This window comes from Zonotrichia leucophrys, chromosome 1A, assembly GCF_028769735.1.
Source record: "Zonotrichia leucophrys gambelii isolate GWCS_2022_RI chromosome 1A, RI_Zleu_2.0, whole genome shotgun sequence".
In the NCBI taxonomy this organism is placed as follows: domain Eukaryota; kingdom Metazoa; phylum Chordata; class Aves; order Passeriformes; family Passerellidae; genus Zonotrichia; species Zonotrichia leucophrys.
In genome coordinates this window covers 17,836,155-17,863,868 of record NC_088170.1, presented here as the reverse complement: position 1 = coordinate 17,863,868, position 27,714 = coordinate 17,836,155, and the positions used below count along the sequence as shown (strand labels likewise).

General features: G+C 42.9%; 1 protein-coding gene across 3 annotated transcripts in view; it reads left to right on the top strand.

Moving 5' to 3' along the window:
* The window catches only part of VWF (von Willebrand factor), a 127,747-nt gene that overhangs the window by 15,749 nt on the left and 84,284 nt on the right, over nt 1-27,714 (top strand). For all 3 annotated transcript variants that reach the window (XM_064701787.1, XM_064701788.1, XM_064701786.1), the window contains exons 7-17: nt 4,130-4,346; nt 6,371-6,493; nt 8,975-9,086; nt 10,877-10,923; nt 13,808-13,944; nt 15,268-15,406; nt 16,004-16,104; nt 18,510-18,705; nt 19,278-19,493; nt 25,389-25,629; nt 26,422-26,516. In XM_064701787.1, the coding sequence (XP_064557857.1) occupies nt 4,130-4,346; nt 6,371-6,493; nt 8,975-9,086; nt 10,877-10,923; nt 13,808-13,944; nt 15,268-15,406; nt 16,004-16,104; nt 18,510-18,705; nt 19,278-19,493; nt 25,389-25,629; nt 26,422-26,516 (1,624 nt within the window). The remainder of the gene's footprint in view (nt 1-4,129; nt 4,347-6,370; nt 6,494-8,974; nt 9,087-10,876; nt 10,924-13,807; nt 13,945-15,267; nt 15,407-16,003; nt 16,105-18,509; nt 18,706-19,277; nt 19,494-25,388; nt 25,630-26,421; nt 26,517-27,714) is intronic.

The window sequence follows — 27,714 nt, the reverse complement described above, 5'->3', positions numbered from 1 at the left end:
CTCACACTCTTATCCCACTATTGCCAGGGCCTTTCCCTGCTCTCCACCTCTAAAACATACACATACTTAGTGTGATTAGCTGCCTTGCCTCAGGACCAGAGACCATTCCAAACTGGGCAGTGTTGGAGGGAGGAAGAAAGCCTTCCTACCATGCCCTGCCCTCTGCAGCTGATGTTTAGTTACCCAAAAGGAGCCTCACTGTATTATCTGATCTTTTTTTCACTGGTTTAGGCTGTTCAACAAAGTACTGCAATTTAACAGGCTCTAAGATGACCAACAGCATGGGTAACGTGGATCTGAAAGTATAAATGGGTGATCTGGAAAAGGATGGCAACAAGGCAGCTTTGGAAACAAAAATGTGTATGGTTTAAAGCATTGCAATTGATCATGGTGTTCTTATACGTTACCTTTATTTTGTAGATTTCACCTCTAATAGAAATGGTGTGTGGTGGCCAGAGGTCACTGTATTATTCACTTTTTTCTTCTCTAATTAGGAAATGATACCTCTTGTATGTTAGATGTGAAAATTATTGAAATTAAAAGCTTTTGCTGAAATTCAGCTCTTACTGCAGTTGGTAAAAAACAGGTCCCCCATTATCCCATGGAATACTTCCATATTAATAAAGAAATAGCATTATTCCCAGATCTGAAAACAGTAGAAATATTCAGCTTTGGACCATAATTCATCATGGCTGAGGTCAGAGGCAGGTCCAGCAAAGGTCCAGAGGTCCAGCCCTGTCCCTGAATGTGTTCAAGGCCAGGTTAGATGGAGCTTGGAGCAACCTGGTCTAGTGAAGGATGTTCCTGCCCAGGGCAGGGGATTGGACAAGAGGATCTTTAATGTCCCTTCCAACCCAAATCATTCTACACAATATAATAATATACTACATGGGTGAAAATGAGGCCCAGTATATCTAAAATATAATTTTTCTTCATCAGAATAATCAGCATTCAAGGGAAGTGATTTCTTTCAGTTTTTACCTAGTCTGCTCAAACATACAGCCAGTGTTTGGTGTATTAAACATATTGGGTTTGGATGCTTTTAATGTGAAAATGTGGGAGGCTAAATCTTTCTCCATGAAATATATTCCTGAGTGTTCTGGAGAATCCATATGTGTATCGCATACCATTGGGTTTAAATTCAAGGGAACAAGAGGGTGTCTTTGATTTCTTCTGTTATTTGTTAGGTTCTCTCTTTAATGGTAATTGTTAAGCAGTGGACAAATGCAGTTCATGCAGCAGCAGAAGGAAATGCTACAGAAATGGAAAGAATGTACAGAATTCCACCTCCAGCTCTGTGTGGTGGGCCTGGGACAGAAGGAAGGTCAGCAAGTTTTGTGGTTACTGAGGATTGCCAGTGCCAGGACCCCGCCAACCTATTTAAAGAAACATTTAAAATAGGACTAGTGCAGAAGGGAAGGGAGAAATTTTACAACCTTCACCTGCATTTCAGATACTGCAGTCAGTCCTGCTAACCTGTGTTTTAAGCCTGAAGCTTCACTCTCCAGTCTGGTGGGTTTAAATACTTTGTGTAGAGTAGCTTCCATGAGCAGGAATGTTACAGCAGTGGCTGAGGGTGCCAAATATCTAATACCACTGTCCTCTAAACTAAAGAATAAGGGCCACTCTTAGTCCAGTCTGGCCAGTGAGTTTTAAAGAAAGGAAGGAATGAAAAGAAAAATGATTTGCAGAATGGTTAGAGTTGGAAGGGGTCATTGAGTCCAATTCCCTCATTCCAACAGGGCCATCCTAGGTGCCATCCTCACATTTTGAATATCTCCAGGGTGATGGTTACATACCCTGTTTTTGACCACCCTCATGGGGAAATGTTTTGGTTTTGTATCTATTCGGATTTACCCATATTTCAGCTTATTTGTCATGATAATTGAGATATGTTTGAAAGATGGGAAAATTCCAGCTATAACTTTTTGCCTAAAGTCACTGGAAAACCTGATGAAATTTGAATGGCAAGAAAATCTTTACACAGAGAAAAGGAATTGTTTATTGCTTTTCAACATATATCACTTGGTTTCTAGATAATCAGCTGGAGCTCAGCATAGCCTTTAGCTTTGCTGTTAGTGAACAAATCCAAGACCAAAGAACTAGAGGAAAATAAAAATGGGTTAGTCTTTTTGGTGTGTAATCTCCTTTGTTTTTTAAGTCACTTTTCCATCTAAAATGTTCCTTTTAGTGGAATATACAGTCTGAGTTTTGCTGTTTGAGTTGTATTACCTTGAGAAACTTCACTAGCTCAGCCCCTAAACAGGATTGTTGCATACACTGGTTTTCTACTGCACTTGATACCATCTGGATAAAGGCTTTGATCCAGGAGTTGCTGTACTGCTCATCCTCTGAATGGCTCTGAGCTCACTTTTGATTTTATCAGTTTCATCTCCGAGCCCTGCTTTAATAGCTTTCTTGGCTGCTTCTGTTGTTGTTACTTCCACCCTTAGGGCATCTTTTCAGCTCTTCTGTACTTGTGTGAGTCTTAGAGCAGCACCAACCACCATTTATGTAGTTCTTGCTCCCGCCTGCTTCTAGTGTCTTTTTTTTTTTTTCCCCATCTGGTTCAACATGGTGGGTGCTGTCTGGGGATCAGAATTATCCGAGGCTGGAGCTGAATTTCTGATTTTCACCATGTCCAGCTCTCATGTTTTAAGTTCCCCGAGTCCTTTCCCAGAAAGCTCAAAACTTCTTTGCATATGTGGTTGTTCCCTGAGTCCTTTGCTAAACTTGGAATACATTCCCAACAGAGTTCACATTTCTGGTTGGTTTGTTTTTGTAAGCAAGAAATTCTGTCTAGGCTCAGACATGTACTAGCTTGAGCTGATCACCTGAACAAAACACCGTTTAGACAAAATAAAAAGGTATTTTCTATTCAGCAGTTTTCCTATACAGGCACCATAGCTGCCATTCAGAGAAAACATCTTGATTTTTTTATTTTGGGTTTTTTTATCTACATTTTTCATCTCCCAGAAAATGAGATGCTTTTTAATTAATATTAATTTTTTTTTTACACAGCAGCTTGTATGTGCTGTCACCTCAGGTACGTGTTAAGTTTTTTAGAAGTAATGAATTGTAACTGTGAACCACTATGAAGAATACGCCCTCTTCTCTAACCACTGAGTATAACACCTAAAAAATACACCATGGTTTACATTTGCTTACATAAAACACTGACAAATAAGTAGAAGAAAGTTATGTTCCAACTCTTTGTTGTGCTGGAGTTGTATCAGAAAATTGTTTTTTCACTTAGCTAAACTCAGTGCCATCCTTTCAGAAAGTTGCGCTGAAGACCTCAGACTCATTGAACTGTGACATAATATGCACAAAAGAGTTTATGTGGGAGTCTCCCCTGGAGAATTTAACCATACTCCACATTTTCCTAAGGTTTTGTTCTACATACAGTTAAGTTTCCTCTCAGGTTTCTGCTGTCTGAAAGAAGAGGTCTCGATACCTCCTCCTATCTCCCTGTGCTGTCCTTCCCTCACACTGGCTCTCACCATGCTGATTTAACTCAGGAGAAGAGCAGAACAAATTGCTTTTTTTCCCTGGGCTATTGTTCTCCGATTTATCTGAGCTAAATTGACCTGTTGAGCTTTGGACAAGCCAGCAGGAGCGATGGGAATCTGTGGCCAGAAGTGGAAAACAAATTTCATTCCTGGGATTTCAGTCAGACTCAGTCTTTCCTTCTGACACCTGCTCTGGCCACTTGTTATCCAAAAGATTGTCTGGTTGTTTTTCTTCCTACCTACCTTAGTTCCCCTCTGTTGCTGTGTGACTTTCCTGGGAATCCAGGCACAATCCAGTCCTTTTCTGGGAAGCCAAAGGAAGTAGAATGCCTCTATCCTTTTGCTAACTGACTCACTGACTGACTGACTGATGTGTTTCTGTGTGAAACATCCCTTATGCGATGCTCCATTTTATAATAATCAGTATATTAATGTATCCATGCATGTAGTGAATAAATGGGTAGAGCTCGCTCTTAAATAAGATCTGTGATGCTGTTAACAACAGTGGTGACGATGTGTTTGGAAAAATTGAGTTTTCCCATCTTCCTGAGACTACAGGAAGTAATTTTGTTCCCTTTTCTCTCTCTCTGTCCCTTTGCTCCTCACTTCTCGCGCAGGGCATCCTGGAAACTTGCCAGCTGCTGAGCACATCGCTGACCTTCTCCCGGTGCCACCATCGAGTGGATCCTGAGCCGTACATCAGCCTCTGTGAAAGAGACATCTGTGCCTGTCCCCAGGGCGTGGACTGTCACTGCCCTGCCTTCCTAGAGTATGCCAGGAGCTGCGCTCACGAAGGAGTCATTTTGGAGGGGTGGCCTGAAGAGAGCTCGTGCAGTAAGCTGGCAGATTTATTCCTAGGCTGCTCATCCCCAATAGGATTGTGCCTGTCTTGCAGATTTTTGTCCTGCAACTAAAAGCAGCTGGTGTATTTTAGGAGGTTGGTTCATTTATAGGAAGTGCCTTTGCTCACTTCCCCCTTTCAGCTCTCCATCACCCATCTTTTTCTAGAAGTTCTTGTCCCTAATGCAGTATTTTTTGAACAGTTTATAAAGAAGATCCTGAGCTGTTACATGTCCCACCATAGTGTACACAGTCAGTGAAGACTTATTTGATACACAAACATATAGACTAGGATGTTTAGATGCTATTTTACATATGGTTCAGATGTATAACATTTTCCAGCCCGTATTTTAAGTCAGCATCTTTGTGAAATGCACTCTAACGTTTTTGCATAAAGACAATTGTTTCACCCTTTATTTGCTTGAATCAATTGCCTTGAAATTGAGATGTTGCCTTTTCTAATCTAATTTTTGTCTAGTTTAGTGATCCTGATTGCATCTTGAACTGCTGCCTTTATTAGCCCAATTTTGCTGAGTTCAGAGGTCCTGATTGCATCTGTGCTGAGGTTTTGCAACAGGGAAGTGCATACGCTGACTGAGATGGATTGTATTTATAGAGGAAAAGTCATGTTTCCACCTACTGCTGAGAACTGTGGTTTAATAGAGAGAATTAAATAAATAATTTTAACAATCAACTAATATCATGTTCTCAGTGCTTTTTCTCATGTTTTTTTGTTATGAGAAAGGACATTTTCCTTGGGATGTTTGTGTAAATTGACTACATGGGGTAAACTGTCTGATTTGTACTGATAACACCTTGTTCTCTGGTAAAGATATTCTGCTATTGGCCACTGAAGAAATCTGTGCCTTCAGACTGTGGTTAGGGCAGCAAGATGCTGCCAGCCACTTGTTCTAGGAATTGTACAGTCTGAGTTCTAGCAGTAATTTACTACCTTTCCATTGGGACATAAAAGCTCATCTCCTTGCTCAGGGTGTAAGCCAGGTAACCCATTTTTGCTGGGGCTCTTTGTAAGTCTGATTAAAAGCCACAACTGAAATGAGCCTTTCTATAATCCCAGGAGCTTTGGAGCTCATTTCTAACCCTTGAATTCACGAGCTGCACTTTGGTGTTTTTCCTCTGAGTCAGGAAAGAGGGAAGTGTCCAACTGCCACAGCGGGAGCTTAATTTTCTATCACCCTTCATCTGTGCTATGGTGCTTTCTCAGGAGATGATGATGATGATGGAGATATGGAATACTCTGCTGTGTGGGAAGGGCTCTAGTGCTGGGCACACTGTGCCAAGTGTCAGTTGGTGCCCAAGCCCAGGGCACCCAGGGCAAGATCACTCCTTCGTTACCCTCCCACCACTTCAGCAGAAGATTGGCTGGGAAAGGGCAGTCTCCAACTTTTTCTTGCCACTTCATGCCCCTGCAGAATTGTAGGACATGGTGTGTGTATGCATTGAAGAGAAGGAATGCCTGTAATAATGTGTTTGCGTAGTGGCCTGGCCTAGATAATGGCAGCAGTGGAGATACCAGGCACGGGTGTTATCCTGAACTGGTGGTTCTCTGGAAGAAGGAGGATGGGATTTCAGAGTTTTAACTGTCTCCTGGTTCTCCCTGGAAACACCAAACAGGATAATTTCACAAATGAGTAGAGTAAGTGCATGGCTTAAAGGTGCAAAACAGCCACGTCTGTCCAAATTGCTTAGATATTATTGCAAAACTTCTCCCTGGGTTTATTATTCTTAATGCACTTGGGTTTAGTTATTAAGACTCAATTTATTAGAAAGCAAGTTGGCTTTAACCTCTGAGTATTTACTATGCTACCTGACAGATGATATTGCAGCAAATTGAAAATCAAATATTTCTAAAATGTTCTGCTTCTGAAAAAGAAATAATCATTTGGAAGCTGACATGACATTTTTGTCTCTGTAGTTCAGCCCTTGATAATGAAAGGATTTGTTGGTTTAATAGTTACTGAGGAATTTGCATTTCTAATTTCTTTTAATTGTTTCAGGGCCAAGGTGTCCAGTTGGCATGGAATATAAGGAGTGTGTATCCCCATGTGCCAAAACCTGCCAGAGTCTGAATATCAATGAAGTGTGTCATGGACAATGTGTTGATGGCTGCAGCTGCCCTGGTAATTTATTTACTGGGTTATTTACAGAGAAAAATTTGGCAGTCAAGCTACTATTTTATTAGAAGAAAGAAAGCTGTGTCTTCCCTTAAATTTTCTTGAAATCAGAAACACTTTTATTTTCTGGGACTATGCCCTAGAATAATCCATTTTCTGTAGCGCCTGTATGCTCACTCCATGAAAGGGCCATTTTTCAGGGCCAACTAAAAAGTAAATGTTTCTGTGAAAATCAGTACTAACTAATATTCCAAGATTGCCTTTTTTTCTTGGTGACAGACTGCTTGCCTTTGATGTACTCCTGAATTGCTTGGGTTAGAGGCAAATACAGTTAGGGGAAGAAACGGCAGAGAATGCACTGAAGGAATTTCTTGCAGAAAAACAGTACATGTAGAGCTTGCACTGCAAATTCAAAGTTCTTCATGATTTAAGTGAATAATTTAATTTATTATTGAATCTTCCATGCAGGAGATTTGATTGGGTTAAAGGGAGCAGCCCAGCTACACCAATTTTCTATTTCTGTCTGTTGTACTTAAAACAACTGCAGGAGGAGAGCTTTGTTCCTGGCTCCAAAGCTCCATATACTTCCATTTGTAGCTAGTTTGGTGGTTTTTTTTTTCTTTTTTTGGTTGTTCACTGAGTGCTTTGTTTGTTTTGAATAGGACTATCTCTGCATTTCAGCCTGTCTAGGCTTTGTAAATGCACACAGGTGTTAGCGTCGCCTTGCACAAGATGCCAGGTGTGACAGAGGTTTGCAGAGCTTTGCTTTCCAAAACAAGGCAATAATGACAATGTCAGCCTCGTTTGAGGAGTTTGGTAGTTTCCCATTCAGCTGCCAGTCTCTTCCTTGCTGGGGGTTCAGAAGTGTGGCAGGACCTGCAAAGGTGACAGGTGATGTAACCAGACTCTGGAGATTATTTTGTTGTGAAGGATCCAGCTACTGTATTTGTGAAGGATCCAGCTAATGTATTTGTGTAGTCCTGGAAGTGTTGGAGAAAGCTGAAGGAGCTTAATTAATCCTCCGGCTGCACAAGCGCTCTTGCTGTACTTTTCCTTTGGTAGATGCATTGGTCTGTTCAGCATGGAAAAGGTCTAAGGAGAGAGGAACTGAGAGGTGGAGAAGCAGGAACTCCACAGAAAGGGTAAAGGGCATGAGAATAACAATCAGCAGTTCAAAACTTTTACTGGAGTTTGATAGAAAACCAGGAGGATCTGACAGATGACTAGAGGGATTTTTGATGAGGATTCTACCTTCACTTAGCTTCCCTCCAGTGTTCCAAGGGCAAACAGGATCTGAAGTATGTTTGACAAATGTCTTCCTTATTTTTTTATTTTTCCCCTCTGTTAAATGCCCCTCATGGTTACATGAATTGCTGTAAATGGAATTACTCTTGCCAGGAAAAAAAACAGGCATTCTGTTTTCCTTGTGTTCTCTGGAGAGCCACAGCACTCTTAAATGCTCAGATCTTGTTGTGATTCTCTCTCACTGGAAGGATTTTCTCAACAGCCAAGATCTTTCCAGGCAGCTCTATAGGAAGAACAGGAGAAAGGAGACTTATCTGGGTCTTGGGATCAGTGATGACTGCTGCTGCCAGGGAAAGGAGCCAAAATCTCTGCAGGCAATTGGAAGGAGTCACTCAAAGAAAAGGCACAGGGGTGTTCAAGAAAACAAATGTTTTGCCACAGCAGCTCTTTTGAAAATGGCGGAATATCAACTCTCTCTCAATATAGGGGTTGAATAGAAAGCACTATAAACTAGCAATAGAAGCAAGGACAAGTTTCTACCTTAGAATAACCTTGTAACTCCTTTGTGCCTCTGTTTATCCTTAGAGTACAAAGAGCTCTCTCTATAGAACAGGTAATTATAGCTGTGTAATATAGAAACCTCAGCAGCTGGACTCAAGTTGGGAAGCTGGCCCTTTTGCTTTTTGCCTCTGCAGATGTTCAGCAGTGGCTTCTTTCTCTCAGACTCTGCTAAGAGTCTGAGACTTTCTTAAGTCTTTGCTAGACTTAAATGGTGTCCAAATTTGTTTCTTCATTTCTCACTTTGCCTCATCTTTGATTCTCTTATGATGAATACAAGACCTTCTGTGGACACCCTTTACTGCAGCCAGTGAAGTTCATGGTTTTTCCAACAGTCAAGTCCCAGGCCAACTTTTATCAATTTTGATTGTGCTCCTTGTGTTTAATTTGTCTATGTCCCAACATGTGTTCTGGACCTGCGGATGTGCTAAGCAAGGAGCTTTTCTGGGAGCAGCAGGAATGCTTTGTTCAGCAGGTCTGAGGGAGTGGCAGCACCAGAAGGGAAGCAGACACCTGCCCTTGTGAGGCTTTTTGGCAAGCCTCATTCCTTTTTATTGTTGTTTATGACTAAGTATGGATAATAATGCATATGAAGTCTTGGCGAAGTCTATGAAGAACAACAAAATCTAATTGTATTTATGTTTCTGTCCCTGTGTGTGTGATATGGGTGTCTGACCTATCCAGAAGGGCTGCTCCTTGATGGTGACCACTGCATTGAAAGCTCTGACTGCTCCTGCATCCACTCTGGAAAACATTATCCTCCTGGCTTCACCATCTCCCAGGACTGCAACTCATGGTAAACCCTGTGCTGCTCTGGTGTGGTTGCTGTAGATAAGTACTGCACACCGGTCAGTGACTGCTTTGCATTATCTTTCTAGAAATCTCTCTACCTTTAAAAAATTTCCTTTCACTGGCAAAGGGCTTGCTCTCTTACTGGAATTCCTAGCCCCTTCCAAGAAGTGAGCTGTTCACAAAGGCAAAATCAGCTCTGTTTTTAAAGGGAGATTTGATCTGATAGAACAACATGAAGGTCACTCCTTCAAAGAGCAGAGAACTACCTGTTTCCTGTGGATAAGCCAGACCAGCAGGTTCCCATGTCTGGATAGTGTCAACGGTGGTGTCTTTTGTTTTGACTTCCTAAGTGTATTTAACCTCTAAACCCCATTTCTTTCCAAGAGGAGTTAGCCTAAGGCATGTCCTTGGAAATTATTACAGGGCTAATGAGTCTTCCTAGCATGGCCCACAATTTTTCTTTCACTCCTGAGTACCCAACTGGAGGGAAAAAACAGCACTTTAAAGAAAGGAAGAGGAATTAGTCACATATTCCTGATCTGGTTTTGTGTTCAGTGTGGACATATTTGTGCAAGGTGTTTAAACAACTGTTTACTCAGAAGTTTCCAATTGGAGCACAGAAGGAGGAGGACTCAATGAAGGCCATAACATGCAGAAGAAAGGTGGTCTGTGCATCATCCCTGTTAATCAGCAGCTATTCATTACCTGCACTACATGTCCCAGAACACAAGCCATAACCATGACATTAGCATTTTATCTTTTTCCGTGCAGTCCTCTGCAGCTTTGAGCTTGACCACATTGTTCAGCCTTAGTGCTCTTGGGAGATGAGTGTAACCTGACAGGCTGGGTTTTGTATTGCTTGTGTTTTGTTACTGCTTTCTATTTTTCAAACTTGATGCTTCTGTGGAGAACGTCATTCCGTTGACTCTGCATTTAACATCCTCAATAATCTGCCTCCCCACAAATGGTTTTCAGGGGCTGGGATAATTAAAGAAATGAGAAGAATATAGTAGCTCTTGAAACAAGGAGTGCAGAGGGGGTTGTGGAAGACACTGGAGTTGATCACAGCGGGGGAGTTTGATGTAAGAAGAAGTAAAGGGGAATAGATTTGTTTAAGGGCTAATGAGGCAATTTTCACTGCCTAATAAAGATGGGCTGTAAAGAAGATGGGGTCAAACTCTTCTCAGAGGCAAACAGCAAAACATTGTGAAGCAATGGACACAAGCTGAAAAGGAAATTCTGTTTTGACACAAAGAAAAATTCTTCTCCCTTCTCCAGTGCTGCACTGGGACAGCTGCTCAGTGAGGCTGTGGGACCTCATCTTGGATATTTCTAAACTCAAATGGGAAAGGTCCTCACCCACCTAATCTAGCTTTGACATTGCTTTCTCTGAGTTGGGGATTGTAGTAAATTATTTTCCTAGAAGTCCCTTCAAACATTTTTACCCCTGTGATTCTGTTGTATTGATAGATATACCTTGAGAACTGCATTGAACTCATTCCACATTAGTGGAATATAGATGAAAATTCCATTAAACACAGAGCTTTGACAAGGAAACCCAGAAATCCTTGAGTTCTGCCACCATACCTATTCATATTATCAGCAGTTGCTGTCATATGATGAGAAGAAGGGATGACTACATTAAAAAATGAAGTTATAGGAGATGGAAGGAATGTTGGGGACTGATCTAACTTCCCTAGGACAGACGACCATTTTCAGTTTTCTGGGAAAAATGTGCAACAGAATATTTATATTCATGTACTCTTAATTAACTTGCTAGTATCTCTTTCCTAGCATTTGTCGACGTGGCATGTGGATCTGCAGCAATGGGGAATGCCCAGGTATGTTGGCTTCACTCTTTTCAGGTTTTGACAAATAAGCCTTGCCTATGTCCCTCCCACTCATGCCCCACTTAGGTATTTTTTTTTACTCAAAAAAGCAAATCTTTGTTCTTCCTTGCTCGATCCAGTACAATCCAGTTGGGATCCTACTTTTAAGTTCTTCTCCTGAGACAAGTCAGACATTGCTCTGTGTGGTTTATGTGTAGCAATGAAAAATCCTGTTTGGTGGGAAGGCCGGTTCCTGCTTTGATTACTTAGTTTGCCAGTTATAAGTGTCTGTATGTTCAGAGGATTGGCTTGCAGGTAGAGGAACACTCCTGGCTTTCTTTGACCATGTACAATTTCTCATTGTACCTTACTGACCATGACAATTCCCTCATGGTCATGTTGTGGGTGAAGGAGGCACAGTCCCAGGGAGAAAATGGCTGCCCTGCCTTCCATGGGTGCTGGCAGATTGGAGAGGCAGCTCTGCAGATGCAGACGGGGGTTATGGCTGGACAGGAAAACAGCAGATTTGCGGGCTTTGGTGGTTTTTTGTTGAGAGGAGACTGTGCAACCCTCACAAGTTAGGGAAATTGCAACAATCTTAGGGTGTTCTATCAAAAAAGTCTGTCATTTTTTGGTAACATGAAACTTGCTTAACCTATCAATGGTCCTTTTCCTCCTGCTTTAGAACAAAAGAGCACTTCCCCCAAAGTATCAACACTTAAGGAAGAGGATGGGGGGTGGTGTATGTAAATATTCAAAATGGAGATGACATTTTTAGTGAGCTGTCTCCTGTGCTTGTTCATTAAGGATCTCTTCAAGTGCAGAGAATCTCACTGTCTAAAACACAGCTTCAAGGACACAGCCCAGGCTGATTAATTACATCTTTTAGCTAATGGGCAGCAGCATGATTACAAACAAGAAATAGGTGCTTTTGTAACTTCAGTTTTTCCTTAGGTTCTAGCTTTTAATGTCCTTGCTCTCCGGACTGTGATGAATATGGGCCAAATTTTTATCCTTAACTCCAGCCACATTTTCTTCATAGTGATTATAGAAGTGAAGATAAATCTGATATTGAGGCTTGCAAACAGATGTTGATCTCCAGCTCTGTGCAAGAGGCAATATAGCATTGCAGCCTTTTCCTGAATTGGGAAGCTGTCCCAAATGAGCAGAAGTGGAAAGAAAAGCAGCTTATTTTTGTACCTTCTGCCAATATATCTAAATCAGTTTTCTACTAGGCTTGTTCAAGACTGAGTGTTGTATACCTGCAGCTGTTGTACGTGTGCCTGCTAAAAACTCTATAAACTGTACTGAGGGCAGCAGCCAAATTTATATTGTTACCTGTGCTATTTGTCTCTACTTGAAGTAATATTGCAGCATATTTTCATTGTTGGTTAGTTACCACAAATATTTCTAAAATCATATGTCCAGAAAATTTATATAGTTACTTGTATAAACTTTAGGTAGTTCTGTTTTTCTTTTGATCCACTTTTTTTTTATCAGGAAAGATTGCTTTCATATTGTGGGAGTGAATTGCCCAGCTTTAAAGTTGGTGATAAGGTGAATCCAAAGCTGAAGCTGGCTGGCACTACCAAGAGGCTTTCAAGCTGATATCATAACGGAAATAATTATGAAGGCAGAAGTTTCAGGAAATTTCATGGGATGCATTATATCAAATGGTGTAGACAGAGGGATTCATAAGTAAAGACTTGGCCACAGAAAAGAAAATTCCCTTTCAGGAGCAGTGCCACAGGCTGGGACTTGTCTTAGATAGCAGTCCTCAGTTCTCTGTGCCTCAAACCTGTCCTCGTTTCCTTGTTGCAGAGAATGCCCTGAAAATCAAACTCCAAGGGATGACAAATATCCAGGAGATGCTGGACTTCTCTTAGGGTGAATCAGAGCTGTGTAAGGCTGGGAATCCTCAGGATCTGTACTTTAGCATCAGCTGGTTTAAGATAGTAAACACTAAATAATATGCTGAAGAGGGAAAATTCCACAAGATGTTTATTAGACAGATCTTCTGTGGGACTTAAAGGCAGCGAAGAGAGAATAACTCATAGAGCTCACCTACCAGCTTGTAACATTTAACCCTTCTCCAACCTTTGGCTGGTGATGGCCAATGTATGCCCAGAACTTGTATTTTGTTCTGGGTGAGGAAGTGGCTGCCCACCTTATTTGCCATGGGATCGTCTGTAAGTGTGATGGTCTTCTCATATGGAAGATTTTCTTTGCAAGCTCTGTGGAGTTGGAGCCTTTCCATGTGTTTGCATGATGCGACACTAAATCCCAGCTGTGGTATTGGGATACTGCCTTCCTGGAAATGAAAAGCCACAACTTACCAAAACACCTTCAAATGTTGATATGTTTAAATAGCTCCTTTTTCTAGCAGAAAGATGGTCCAGCCAGGCTTTCCCATTATTCTGTGAGGACTTTAGATGTAGCTATTGTAACTATAGAATGATTTTTAACTTTCTATTAGTTGATGTGATGGTTCAGGGTAAAGTCCAACATAAATTTTACCCTTGGAAGGACTCACACAGACATCATCTTCCAGCTCTTCATTCTCATAAAGTATTTTATACTAAAATAACATATTGGCATTTAAGGCATCCCAAGAAAAGAATATAGGCTTTTCCATAGGCACAAATTTCAGCTCTTGACTGCAGTTTATTCTGTGTTTCCCAGCTGTTGTTGGTTCCTCTGTTACTACTGGTAATATCTTATGGAAATAAACAGTGAGATAAGGATCTTGCTGGTGCTTTCTGGTCTGTGTGGCGTTCAGGCCTTGTACAACCTGTTCCACCAGGGCTGCTCTTCCCCCTCAGAGACTTGTGAAGGCTGAGCAGGATTTTGCTTGAATCTGGCACTGGGATGATTAATGGCTTTTTGCTTTTTCTAGGGGAATGCTCTGTCACCGGCCAGTCCCATTTCAAAAGCTTTGACAACAAGTATTTCACCTTTAGTGGGATTTGCCAGTACTTATTTGCCAAGGATTGTGTGGGAAATTCCTTCTCTGTGATCATCGATACGGTGCAGGTAACAGCAAGCCTCGGCTGGTGCCTCTGCGCATGCTCTTGAGAGTGGGGGCGGGGCTGTGGGACTATGACATGAATTGCAGATGCACAGGCTTACACAAGTAATTTCCCTATAACATAAATGGTTTAAATAACAGATGCAGTCTTTCTCCTTAGTTAATAAGTATTTTGCTTCTCCTCACCACCATTCCCAGGAGCCTGCCTGGGGATGGAGACTCATGATGATGTTTGGAGAATGGGCCCTCACTCTTTGCCGGCTGAACAAACAAACAGAGGCGAGAGTGCACTCCTTGCCAGGCACCCTGGCTGCTGGTGCTTCCCTAATGCCTGTGGGGAAAGGACATTTCCTTGGGCACCAAGCAGGGTGCACTGGCGGAGCAGTGCCTTGCTTTGTTTCCCATTTAGTCAGATTGGCTGGTGATTTTTCTTTGTACTCAGACAGCAGCTCCTGACTCTTTGCTGCCTCCCCTGATGGATGTGTGAGAGGCAGCTGCAGAGAGGCAGGAAAGGGAGCCAGACCAGTGCAGGGAGGGATGGAGACCCTGAAGGGGGATGTCACAGGGAGGTTTACACAGTTGTGAAATAAATTGACCAGTTGTTCTTGAGAAAAGGTGAACAAACCTAGAGACTGAAAAGGACCCTGAGGCAAGGAGAGGGGAAGAAAGGTGACAGGGACAGTGGAACTGAAGCCAGGGAGAGGTGCAATGGAGACAGGAGACTGACAGGAGGGAAGGGGAGATCAGTATCCAGCAGCAACCAGGGAAGTTGCAGGCTTTGGAGAAATGGGCTGTGACAGTTCTCCATACCATCTGCGTCTGTCTCCTGCATTAGAGAGCTCTGATAGCCATCAGTGCTTGGGAACCTGCAGGACAGGTTTCCACTGAAACTTCCCTTTTGAAACCAGGGAGGAGACATGGGGCCCCTGCAATCCCTGTTCCTCATGTAGGTATCCCGAAGCCGGGAAAACAAACACCTCAGGAGTCTTGGATAATGTGAACTAGGTGGCTTTTTTTGCCAGGCTGTGTGGGTCAGATGTCCTTCCTGCTCCTGCCACAGCTCTGGGGCTGGTCACTGCCAGGGGTCTGGTGGAACACCCACAGATCCTTTTCCAAGTTCTGAGATGGGGAGCTCAGCCCTGGTGCATGATTAGTGGGATAACAGAAGGAGGGCTGTCAGCTTGCTGTTTGTAGGATGCAGAAACCAGATCTATAAAACCAGTGTGACACTCAACACCTTTCAAATTAGATGCCAAAATGCCTTCTGGTACTAAGTCACCAAGAAAGTGAAAACCTGATGTTTGAGGCGGATTTTCCCTTCTCTGCAGTGTGCAGATGATCCTGATGCCGTGTGCACTCGCTCAGCTTCTGTCCGGATCCGGGATATGGACAACAGTATCATTAAAATGAAACATGGAGGAGGAGTTTCACTGAATGGACAGGACATACAGATCCCTTCACAGCAAGGTGTGTTCACATGGGCTGACTCTGGCCAGCCACTGAAAGCCTCCTGCTTAGTAGTGGTTTTAGACATGCCTTAGCCCAGCTTAATCAAAGAGTGTTTTCAATGCCAAACTCTTTTGCAGTGTCTTCTAGAAGCTCTGTCATTTCAGCTTCTCTCCATGAAGCAGACAAATCTTGCCTTGGCTCCTCTAAAATCAGAAGAATTAAGCTCGTCTGCACTTGTGAGATTTGTGAAAATCACTGTTGGTCTATTCTTTTTTGAAATTATTATTTTTCAACAGAAGCTTGAAATCATGGAATCACAGAATTATTTGGTTTGGACCTTAAAGATCATCTGGTTCAACCCCCCTGCCTTGGCCAAGACACCTTCCACTATCCCAGGTTGCTCTGAGCCCCATCCAGCCTGGCCTTGGCTGCTTCCAGGGATGGGGCAGCCACAGCTGCTCTGGGCAACCTGTGCCAGGGCCTCAGCAACCTCACAGGGAACAATTTCTTCCCAATATCCAATCTAAACCTGCTCTCTGTCAATGTAAAGCCATTCCCTCTTGTCCTGTCACTACATCTTGTAAAAGCTCACTAGCACCCTGTGGTTGTCTTCAGGTGCTCTCCGTGTCCAGCGTGTGGTGAGGAGTTCAGTTCGCCTCACGTATGGGGATGATCTGCAGATTGACTGGGATGGTCATGGACAACTCCTAGTGAAGGTAGTTTTTCTGGTTTTTTTTCTGCCTGTTTGCCCCCTCTCTCGTTCCACCCAAATATGTACAAAGATTTTCTTGTCTGAAGTCAGAAATTGCTTTTTGTTGCATGTTAGGAATTCCTCTCTCTTTTGCTACTCCCAGAGTAATATACAGGTTCTTTTGTATTCCAGAAACAAACACTTCATCTTAGAGCAGCTTGGTAGCTTTTTTCTCCTTCCCCCCCCTTTTTTTTTTGATGTGTGTGTAATGACAGCCGTTACTAACCATGAACAGTTTTGTGTTTTGTTCAGCAGATATCCTCCAAACTGGAGTTTTGTTTTTGTTTGCTTTGACTGCCTTGTCTAAACGAACAGATGTGAATGACTTAAAATAAGGGAAGGAAAGGCCCCCAGAGACACTGTTACTCATATTTTCCAGGAAATAGAAATCAGCTCATAGATGTGTTGTGGTCTCCTTCTACTGTGAGGAGTATTTTAAGTCAGCCTTGATTAACAATTAGGTTTTGTTGGTGCTGCAGAGACAGCAGTTTAGAAAAATTGAGCTAAGTTTAAAAGAAATGATCTGTAAGGAAGTGTAACCACAGCCCTGTTGCCTTTGAATTCCCCTTTTAGTAGGAGTCTGCTCACTGAGAGGAGTCTTGCCAAGAAAACCAGTTTTCCTGAGATTTTCTGCCAAGTGGTAAATGCTGTCCTCCTTGAACCATGGTGTTGCTTTTGCATTCTCCTTCCCTGCCCCAAAATCTGGCTTAAATGTCGTGTCTGGCACAGCACCAAGGGTTAGGAAAGCCAGTTCAGAACTGAGTTCAAGAGGTGAAAAGAAAACAGATAAGAAAGGTCTGGAATAATTTTAGAAAGCATCTGTGGGTTTGTGGTTGTTGTCTTGATTTGACCTGTATCTCTGTGCTCTGAGGGGCCTAAAAGTTCTTTTGGGGCTTACAATAATTCACTTCAGTCCCTTAGCACATCTCAGGAGTTTTGGCTTTCCTCAGTATTCAAAATATTTTTCTCCCTGGTCAGAGAGCCATATAACTGGACAGATTTTTTGTCCCATTGAAAACAAACCTAATTTTCTGCTCCAGATCATCTACCTATAAAAGCAGTGGAAGTTTCTCCAGTTGTCTGCTCCTTCCCTTGCTGGGCATCTAAAGCATCTCTTTAATTGCTTTTGGAGAGTTATTTTATACTGGATTTGGAGATTGACCTCTTGCCAAGTATTGCTGATAATAATTGGAGGAAGTGATACACTTCCATTACCTTGTTCTGGCACAAATTCTTCCTGTGTTCCTCAAGAAGGCTCTCCTTTCTGTAACTGCCTGATATTTGTGATTTGACCTTCCACTCCAAAATACTGCACAATTTGGACTTGTGAGTCACTGCTCCATCTGGAGAGCACGTGAAAGAGCAGTAATACTCTTAGTAGTAAGAATATTTATTCTCTAATTGTTCTTTTTGATGTTCCATATTTATTCTGTGACCCCTGTGTTTGAATGCTGGGTAGTATTAGGTTATGTTTTGGAGGATGCTTTTTATTTTTATTTATACAGAAAAACTGTTTTATTTGAAAAATGTGGATTTTTATAACTTTTTTTTTTTTTTGTTTCACTGGTTACTCCTGCAAGCCTGCCTAAACTCGCACTCAGCTGCATGAATAGAGAGGGCTGATGTAGCATCAGAGCTCCTGTGTTTGTAATGTAACTGTAATGTGGTGTTTGTAATGTACCTGAGCTTTACTCCTAACAGAAACTGTCAGTTCATACTAAAATAAAAGGTATTGGTGCCTTTGTGATGCAGGTGTTGCTTAGGAGATTTCTCCCTGTTTACCTCTAGGTTTAGGGTTATCTTTCAGATGCTCCTTGATTTGCAGCAGGAATAAAACAGGTGAAAAGTGCACCTGCTCTGTGGATTGTTGGAAATTCTGGTTTTAGTCTGCTTGAAGTTCCTCTGGGCAGCAGGAAGCTCTAATATGAAGTAGCTTTAGGGGGTATTAGTTTATTTTTCCTTCATCATTCAATTTTCCTTTAAAATGTGAAATTCTCCCAGGTGCCATTGGAATTGCATTTAAAAAAATACAGCCCCCACTTTTGCCCTGCTCATTTATATGAATGAACAGTGAGAACAAGGAAAGACTAAACTGGACTGCTGATCAAGGCATAAAAATAAGCTATTTTTCTCTTAGTCGCCCTCTGAAATTCACTGTACTATGTAAAAATTGTCCTGCAGCTACTAATAGTAGCAATTCTGTTAGAAGTTTGAAAATACAGTACAATGGCATTGTGTCTGTAGCATTTTGCTTTGTGTTCGAGAATTTTCTGGACTATTCAGTTGTGTATGGCTCATTCCTTAAAAAAATCTTCCTCTACAGTGGTAACCTGTTCTAGAAGATGACCAGGCAAATGTTGTGTTCCTTAGGTGTCCCCAGTCTACTCCAAAAGGATGTGTGGGCTGTGTGGAAATTATGATGGGAACCAAGGGGATGATTTTCTTACACCTTCTGGCATGGTGGAATCCCTTCTGGAAGACTTTGGAAATTCCTGGAAGCTCAATGCTGACTGCCAGGACTTGTTAAAACAAGACAGTGACCCCTGCAACCTCAATCCTCATTTAGGTACTGAACTCTATTCAAGATTAACATGTGCAACAAATGGTGATCTTCCATTTACACAAAAAAGGAAAATAAAGAGAAGAACCTGATGTTGCTTACATTACCACCAGGGTGGCTGCAATATATATTTTTAAAAACCCAATAAACAACAGCAACAAAAAAAAACCTCACACAGAGAGACTTGTATTGATGCAGGTCTCATAAGGAAAACATAGTATTTTGTGAAAATTGAAAGCAAAAACTAGTTTAATTTTGCAAATATAAAAAAGGCAGCAGAAAGCAAAGGCCCTGTAAAGGGAATTACAGCACCAGAAATAGTGCTAACGGAATATAAAAGCATTGCTTTTCCTTGATTTGTTTTACTCTTGAGACATTATTCTTTCAGTGGAGCTCATGATGTATGAGCTATGGTGCTATCTGTGCCTGCCTGATCCTATTTTATTCTTGTGGGGTTTGTTTGGTTATTTTTTCTTTTATAAAAGGAAGAGAAAATGCTTACTGTGGCTCCTCTGGCTTTCCTTAAAGCCACGTTGATTGACTGATTCAGTATGAGCATGTAATTTTTCTCTTTTTAGCCAAATATGCTGAGGATTCCTGCTCAGTTCTGATGTCTCCTGCCTTTGAACCTTGTCACTATGTAGTGAGTCCCACTCCCTATGTGAAGAACTGTCGCTTTGATGTTTGCTCCTGCTCCAGTGGCAAGGATTGCCTGTGCTCTGCCATTGCTAATTATGCAGCAGCCTGTGCCAGGAAAAGCATCCTGGTGGAGTGGAGACAACCTGACTTCTGCCGTAAGTGCACTGCTACTCAAACGCACTTATTGTCATCCTCCTGAAGGAATTTTTCTAGCAATGTTGTGTGAAAGATTTAGAATGAGATGCCAGATTTTCCTTATGGCAAATGATGAGAGTAAATCTTTCCTTCACACTGATAAGGATGCAAAAGGTGTTACCAGGGACTGCTCAGCACTGGGGGAGAGAAGTGTTGATCTGAGACAGCTCCACAGAACTTTTTCCTGGATTTCCATTTTCACCTACTCACCTGGAAACTTTCTGAATGTCCTAGGCTAGGAATCTCCCAAGTGATTTGTAGTAATCCATGAACTGCCTTTTTTTGAGGCCCAAGCTTCCCAGGTCCTGACCCCATCAATGACTCCTGAGCGTGGCGTTATGGAGGAAGCACAAAAGGGCAGGACAAACTTGTATCAGAAAAGAATTTTGGCAGTCTTGTGGCATCACCCCTACTCACAGAAAGGCTAAATTACTGTTGATTGCCTGAGGTTTTGGCCAGAAAAATTTTGAATATCTCCAAAAAATTGAGGTACCACAGCCTCTCTGACATCTTTCTCTCTCTTATCCAGGACAAGATTAATAGCCAAACTGCCAAGAAGCTGGAGCAGAACACTCCAACACCTTTCATTTCTTTTATTTCTCTCTTAGGTCAATGTGGTAGGAAAAAATCCATTGTCATGTAATTTTGATTGAGCACAGACATATTTTCCCATAAATATTTGTGAAGTGAATGTTTTTCCATTTTCCTGAGCAACTTTGTTATAAAGGAAAGAAGACAATTGAAAAATCTGGGGGAAAGCGTGTGGGCTTGGCAGCTCTCCAGATTTGTTCTCTTACATTTACCCAAGCAGAGGGTGGGAAAAACATTTATAAACTGAGTGTGTAGAAAGTGGAAAAGAGAGAGGTCTCTGGCCTTTGACCTGGTAGGGTCTGCAAGGTCAGTAACCACAACTTTTGCGGGCTGTGGAGTGCTTGCTGCTAATGAGAACAAACCCAGTTTATATTAAACTGCTGCATGGTTTTATAATATTTTGCCTAGTTTATGTAAATGTTCAGGTAGTGGAACAGTAATGTAATAAAAATCCTTTCAGAACTCTGCAGATCTGGAGGCTGAAAGAAAGAGGAGTGATAATGCCCCATTGCTCTTTCTGTAATTGAACAAGTTAATTTTCACAATTAATCTTTAATAGTGCAGAGCTGCTTCTTCCTTTCTGTACATTACAGAGAGCTTTGTACTCGCACAAAGTGACAATTTCCCTGATTGCAGATCCATCAGCCCCCATTAAATAATCGTAGTGCCCTAGACATCTCCTGACACATGAGGGAGAGCAGTCTCTGTTTCTTAACGGGTTTGAGATGTGAATGTGCAGGTTGTGTAATTTGTGCTGGTGGCCCAATGCACTGGATATGTCTTGCACCCCTACCTTCATCCCCAGAGATTTGGTTTCTTGGGAAATGACTTGACAGAACCAGTTTGCTTGATTTGGAGTGGATAAGTATCAGGGAGCAAAGTCATTAGTGTAGCGCAGCATTTCTGTTCTGTGTCAAGCTAACAAGTGCATTCAGCTCCCCTATCTTTGACATTATTTTAGTTGCAGTTTGATTATTTAAGACCTGACTCATACCCTGGTAACCCACTCTGAATAAGCACCAAGCCAATCCCTTCATGCTGGAAGGGAGAAGCAGACAGGCCACACTGTGAAGGGCTGTGTCTCTCGTGCAGCTGCATGTAAAAAATTGGTTAAAACCCAGGCTGAATGGCTGGGCTGAGAGAGTGGTGGTGAATGGAGTTAAACCCAGCTGGGGGCTGGTCACCAGTGGTGTTCCCCAGGGCTCAGTAGTTGGGCCAGTTTTATTTAATATTTTAATCAAGGATCTAGGTGAGGGGTCGAGTGCATCCTCAGTAAATTCATGGACAGCACCCAGCTGGGTGGAGTGTTGATCTGCTGGAAGGCAGGAAGGCTTTGCAGAAAGATCTGGACAGGCAGGATCCATGGGCCCAGGCCAGTGCTCTGAGATTCCACAACGCCAAGGGCCCCGTCCTGCCTTGGGTCACACCAACCCCCTGCAGCTCCAGGCTGGGGCAGAGGGGCTGGAAAGATGGGAAAGGCCCTGGGGGTGCTGGGGACAGCGGCTGGACAGGAGCCAGGCGTGCCCAGGGGGGCAGGAGGCCAATGGTGCCAGCCATGATGTGGCAGCAGGGCCAGGGCAGTGACTGTCCCCTGGGCTGGCACTGCTGGGGCCATACCTCAGATCCTGGAGTATTTCTGGGCCTGTCACTACAAGAAAGACATTGAGGAGATGGAGCCTGTCCAGCAAAGGGGATGGAGCTGAAGAAAGTTCTGGAGCACAAATATGATGAGGAGGAGCTGAGGTGGGGCTAAGCCTGGAGAAAAGGAGGCTCACGGGAGACCTTTTCACTCTCTAGAACTCTGACAGGAGGGTGCAGCCAGGTGGGGGTTGGGGTCTGCTCCCAGGGAACAAGGGACAAGAGGAGAGGAAATGGCCTCAGGTTTCACAGATTCAGATTAGGTTTCATGTAAACATTCTTCATGGAAATTGTTATCAAGCACCAGCACAGGCCACCCAGAGAAGTTGTTGAATCACCATGCCTTGAGGTATTTGCAAGCCACATGGATTTGGCACTTAGGGACATGCTTTAGTGGTGGACTTGGCAGTGTGAGGTTAATGGCTGTATTCAGTTATCTTACGGTTTTTTCCAACCCATACATTCTATGTTTACCTGTCCCATGTGTGTATTGTTCTGTGGCACAGGGGAATCCATCAGCAGGTCCCTAGATCTTCCTTCAGATTTTAGGACATGTTGCTAATCCCATCATGTTCCTTAATGTGGTAGTGCTGGGGCGGTTGGTGGCTTTGCATGCCTTCTGTAAGAGAATTTGTATAGGATAAATCTAAGAGTGCTGGAGTAGGGAATTAAGGACAGGCTCTGAGCAGCATATGAGAATGGCTACAGGGCATGCTGGGCCTCAGCATGGTAGAGAAGCTGTGGTAAATCTAGTTTTGGCAGGGTCTACCTTCACTCAGAGGTGGCAACGTTTTCACCTTGTGTTACTTGAGGAACTGGCTATGATTTGTCTCTTTCACTCTGATTTCAAAACCTGCCCCTATGAGCTGCATGAGCTGTTGGATGCAAAGACGTTTTTCCAATGCTTTCCCACTGTTTCTCATCTTATTCCTGGGATAGGCTGTGCTTTGAGCACAGCATTTAGCTGTTTTGTTTTTATAGAAGCCATCCACAGGGACTAGATGCATCTTGCCTTTTCTCTAATTTTCCTGTCAATAATGGGATTTTTTTAGTGGCAGTGTATTACACAGTACAGACATCAGGCCTTTCCCAGGTCGCTTGTCTTGCCTTTTTGTAGTTAAAAACAAATGTTGCTGGGAAGGGATAGAGCAGTGTATTGGGATGTGGAGTGTAAGAATGGCATTTGGAAGCATAACTGGAAAAACAGGGGATGTTCAAAAAATTTTAGGAGGTACATGGGCAAGGAAAATCATAGAATGGTTTGGGTTGAAAGGGACCTTAAAGATCATCTTGTTCCAAGGGACACCTTCCACTAGACCAGGTTTTTCCAAGTCCCTTTCAGCCTGTCCCTGAACACTTCCAGGGATGGGTCAGCCACACCTTGTCTGGACAACCACCGCCAGAGCTTCAGCACCCTCACAAGGACAAATTTCTTCCTAATATCTAATTGAAACTTGCTCTCTTTCACATTGATCACTTTGAAGTCATTCCCACACATGGATTACAAAGGTTTATCTAAGAAAGGAATCTACTGCAAAGTTGTCCCGTGGATAGGGAGTTACAACTGACTAGAAAGTAGGGCAGGATTCTGGGCTCATTTATCTCATCCTTTTTTTGAATCTTGAAACTCATAAACTGATGTACCCATCTGAAACCTGCCAAACCAGTTCCATGTTTCCAGAGGTTCATGTGTAACAAATAGTACTTTTGGCTGAGGCCCCATGGTTCTCCTGCTGGGATGTGCCTTTAATAATGAAAGTTATTTTTAAAATGATCCTCAGCCGTGGGCTGTGCCTGTTCAGGGTTTGATCTACTGCAAAGATCAGGTTTATGTAAGTCAGAAGCACATTTTTGTGAATGCTGCCAAAAATTCCTGTAACAGTGAATGAGTCTATCTTCTGTTTTGTCCTGAATTAGGAAGCATTTGCTGTATTGATGAGCGCACATTTCTTGGACTGTGCTGTGAAAGGTACATTAAGCAGTTTGGGCACCGGTCCCAGATTTGGGAGATTTTTGCTCTTAAGAGGGGTTCAAGTCACCTTAGATATTTCTGGGCTGGATTTTCAGTTTAGGGTGTTATACTACTATGTATGGGGCTGCAGGGGCCTCAAGAGAAGCTGGTGCAACCATGTCTCTCTCCAGTAGGCAGGAATAATTCTTCATTTCAGAGGAGTTTTGTGAAGGTGACCATGAGTCACTGGTCAGTACATAGGCCTTGCTTTGCTAGTCCAGCGAACCCCTGGCTGAAGCTGCAGGACTATCCTGTTATTCCATGGCTGCCAGAGTTCCCAGGGATGTGAGCTAGAAGAGAGTAGGGATTATCACATCATTCTGCAGGAATTACAAGGGGAAGGGCTTTCTCTCTAACCCTTTGATCTTGGTTTCAGCAAGGTACAAATGTGCCAACGTTGTTCCTCATAACCTTACAACTGTTTGCTGTGGAAGGTTGCTACAAACTACAGTGTAACCCCTGGTTATCAGGAGGCCTGTTAAATTCAAACTCTTGATAAAACAGGCTCGTGTCCTATCTTCTGCAATGTGTTGTCATAGCTGCCACCTCGTGCTGATGCTGATATGTGCAGAGGTGAATGCCTCAAAATCGGCCCTGTAGAAGTGGCAGTTTTAAAAATGAAGAAGCCAAAATGGCTACAAAGGCCATAATTAGTCTCCATATGAAAGAGATAATAATCGAAAGTTGTTAGTATCAAGGTTTGGCTCCGTGATTGCTAAATTACTTCATTATTTGCACTTGTTTTCATAGAAACCACAGAGTGCTTCTGGGATGTGAGGCTGTTGTGTATTGCTGCACTCCTGTTTACTAAAGCGAAAAAATGCTTTTCTACTACTTTTCTACTTATTTTGACCAAATAGTCCCTAAATATGTTGCAAAGGACAAGAGGTGTGAATGTGTAGATGACACTTGTAATGCTCTTAATGCATGGGATCATGGAATAGTTTGAGCTGGAAGGGACCCAAACATGTCATTCCAACGGACCGTGTCATTCCAACCCCCTGCCATGGGCAGGGACACTTTCCACTAGCCCAGGTTTTTCCAAGGCCCATCCAGCCTGGCCTTGGACACTTCCAGGGATGGAGCAGCCACAGCTTCTCTGGGCAACCTGTGCCAGGGCCTCAGCACACTCACTGGGAAGAATTCCTTCCTAGGATCCAGTCTAAACCTGCTCTCTGTCAGTGTGAAGCCATTCCCCCTTGTTCTGTCACTCCAGGCCCTTGCCAAGAGTGTCTCTCCATCTTTTTTATAGGTTCCCTTCAGGGGAGCTTCAGTTAGGTTATCCTGACTGTGATCCAGATAATAACAGAGGTTGGACAGAGTGTGTGTTTCATGTTCTGGGCAAAATTCTGTGGCTAGATTTCCATCACAGTGCAGGGTAGTCCAGTCCTGACATTTATGGGGAATTTCCTTTAGTAAGGTTTTGTTTGTGTGTATATATAAGCAGTGCCTTAGGCTACACCAGTGCTGCAGTTAAGGAGGGATGGTGTAACACTCCATTGACAAATAAATTGAGCAAATGCCTTTTAATCCCAAGCTTCCCAGTCTGTTTTAGGCAGCTTTTCCTTTAGCTGGATTTGAATCAAATGCTCTTCTCCCTCATGTGTTTCACCAGCAATGGCCTGTCCTGAAGGCCAGGTGTACCAACAGTGTGGGATGCCGTGCAACCAGACATGCCAGTCTCTGTCCTACCCGGAGGAGGACTGTGAGCCGCTGTGCCTGGAGGGGTGCTACTGTCCCCCCGGGCAATACCTGGATGAGCATGAGCAGTGTGTACCCAAATCCCAGTGCTCCTGTTACTATGATGGGGAGATCTTCCAGCCAGAGGATGTCTTCTCGAACCATTACTCATTGTGGTAAGCGCCCTATTCCTAACCCTTCCCTACACACCATCGCTCCACTTTTTGGAGGGCTTGAGTTGTTGGGTCAGTTCCTGTGCATCCACTGAAACTAGTTGAAGAAAAGGCAAGATTTTGCCTCCAAGAATCCAAATGGTGAGTTTTGCTATTGTATCGCGCTCTGATTAATTTCAAATACCACCTTACTCGGTATTAAGCCCTGTCCTATGAAGAGTTCCTGCGAGTTTGAAATGGAGCTTAATTACTGACAATAGCTACTTTGTGGGCTTTTAAAATGTCACTTTAATGTACTGTGCTATAATTCTTAACTGTTAAAACCTAATTACATCTTGTCAAAGATACAAGTATTAAAAAGCATTTCTAATTGTTAAATTGAGTAGCAGTACACTTGGAGTGGGAATGCAATCTCTGGACAGGCCCAGTTTTGGGAACAGTGTCTTCTTTTCCTCTCTACCACAAAAATCCCAAGTTTCAGTAACTGGATGGTCCCTTACTTCTTTTCCTCAACAAAGCTGACTATTGTCTTGCTTAGCTTTATCCCTGTGCAGCTGCACTGGATCCAGCAGGTCAGGGCCAGCAGGCAGCTGGATTTCCATGCCACTGTATGGCATCAACTCCCTTAAGGAATTTTTGCCTTTAATGTTGGTAGACACAGTGGATGGAGAGCAACAGCTCAGCCCCACTGAGGTGTAGTTTTGTATTCTGACAAGTTCCCTATTGACTAAAAACCAGTGTGAGCAAAAGCTGAATGCTGTTTAATTACATATAAGCTCTGTTTGTTTTTCTTAGCTATTGTGAGAATGGATTTATGCACTGCAGTACAAACAGAGCTCCTGGTGCCTTCCTGGCTGATGTTTTTGCTGATGAGAGGCCATCTCCCAGAAGTTAGTATGCCTTAAAATCTTAATATTTTATTTTGATTTTTTTTTCTCTTCAGTCTCTTGGGAGTTTTGATTGGAGAAGAAATTTCAGAGGTTGCAACAGCTGTGATATTGTGAGATTTTTTCCAATTTTTTTTTTTTTTGCGGGATAGAAACAAAAGGGATGTATGGGAGGGTGCAGGGCTCACTGAATCTCACCTCTCAAAATTATAATTAACCACTGCAGTCTCTCTTGAGCTGAAAAGGTTAAAGGATCACCTATGCCAGTGATCTGAGGTCCCCAGTTGCTATTTGAGGATCACAAGACATCAGTAACTCATCAATTTTATACTTTCTGTTTCTCACTAGTAGGATGCAAACTCTTTCCTGGTGTAAATGAGGCTTTTAGTGGCCTAAAGGTTATACTGCTGCCAGGTTTCCAGTTTGCCTTCCAGCCAGCAGGAATCTCGATGAAACCTCCTGGAGACTGATACCATGTTTCCCATCAGTGGACAGGTTTATCGAACATTTGGCTGTGAAAGGTGCATGGGAACACTTCTAGCATCTAACTGGGGTTTGCAGTATTGGAGAAAGGCCAGCAGTGCTCTGGGATCTTTTGGAGTTTCCCACTGATACATGGATGGAGCTTATGGGATTTTCATGGCATAGGAGGTTTGAGACTGGATGCATCTCAGGGGGGAAAGGGCTAGTGGGGCTTTGGGGAGGCCTGAGAATATCCAGGAGCTGGACTTCGTGATCCTTGTGGGTGCCTTCCAGCTCAGGATAACTTATGATCTCTGTGGGAACACCAGTAGAGCTAACCACAGTGACTTCCACGGCACTCTGACAAATGCACCTGTACCTGGGGTCTGGAGGAAATTTCTGGTTGGTATTTGCCAGTGCACTGGAGACAAGGGGTAATTGTCTTTGCACCTTCTCAGGATAAATCAACTTCTAGATGAAAACACTGTAAATGCCTCTGTAGGTACAGGGCAGTGACCTGCTTAATGTTGCTTGCTAGGACACCAGTGACAGTGTCACTGGTTGGGCCACCTGTTCTTCAGGCGAAGCCTTCCAGGTGAATATCTCACCAAACTCTTCCCTTAATGCTCCTAAGACATGCTTTTCCTGATAATAGGATGTCAAGAATTACAAAACCTCAGAGAGACATATTGCTAGTACCACTTGAAATAGTACCCTGAAGTTTCTTGGGACATTCTGA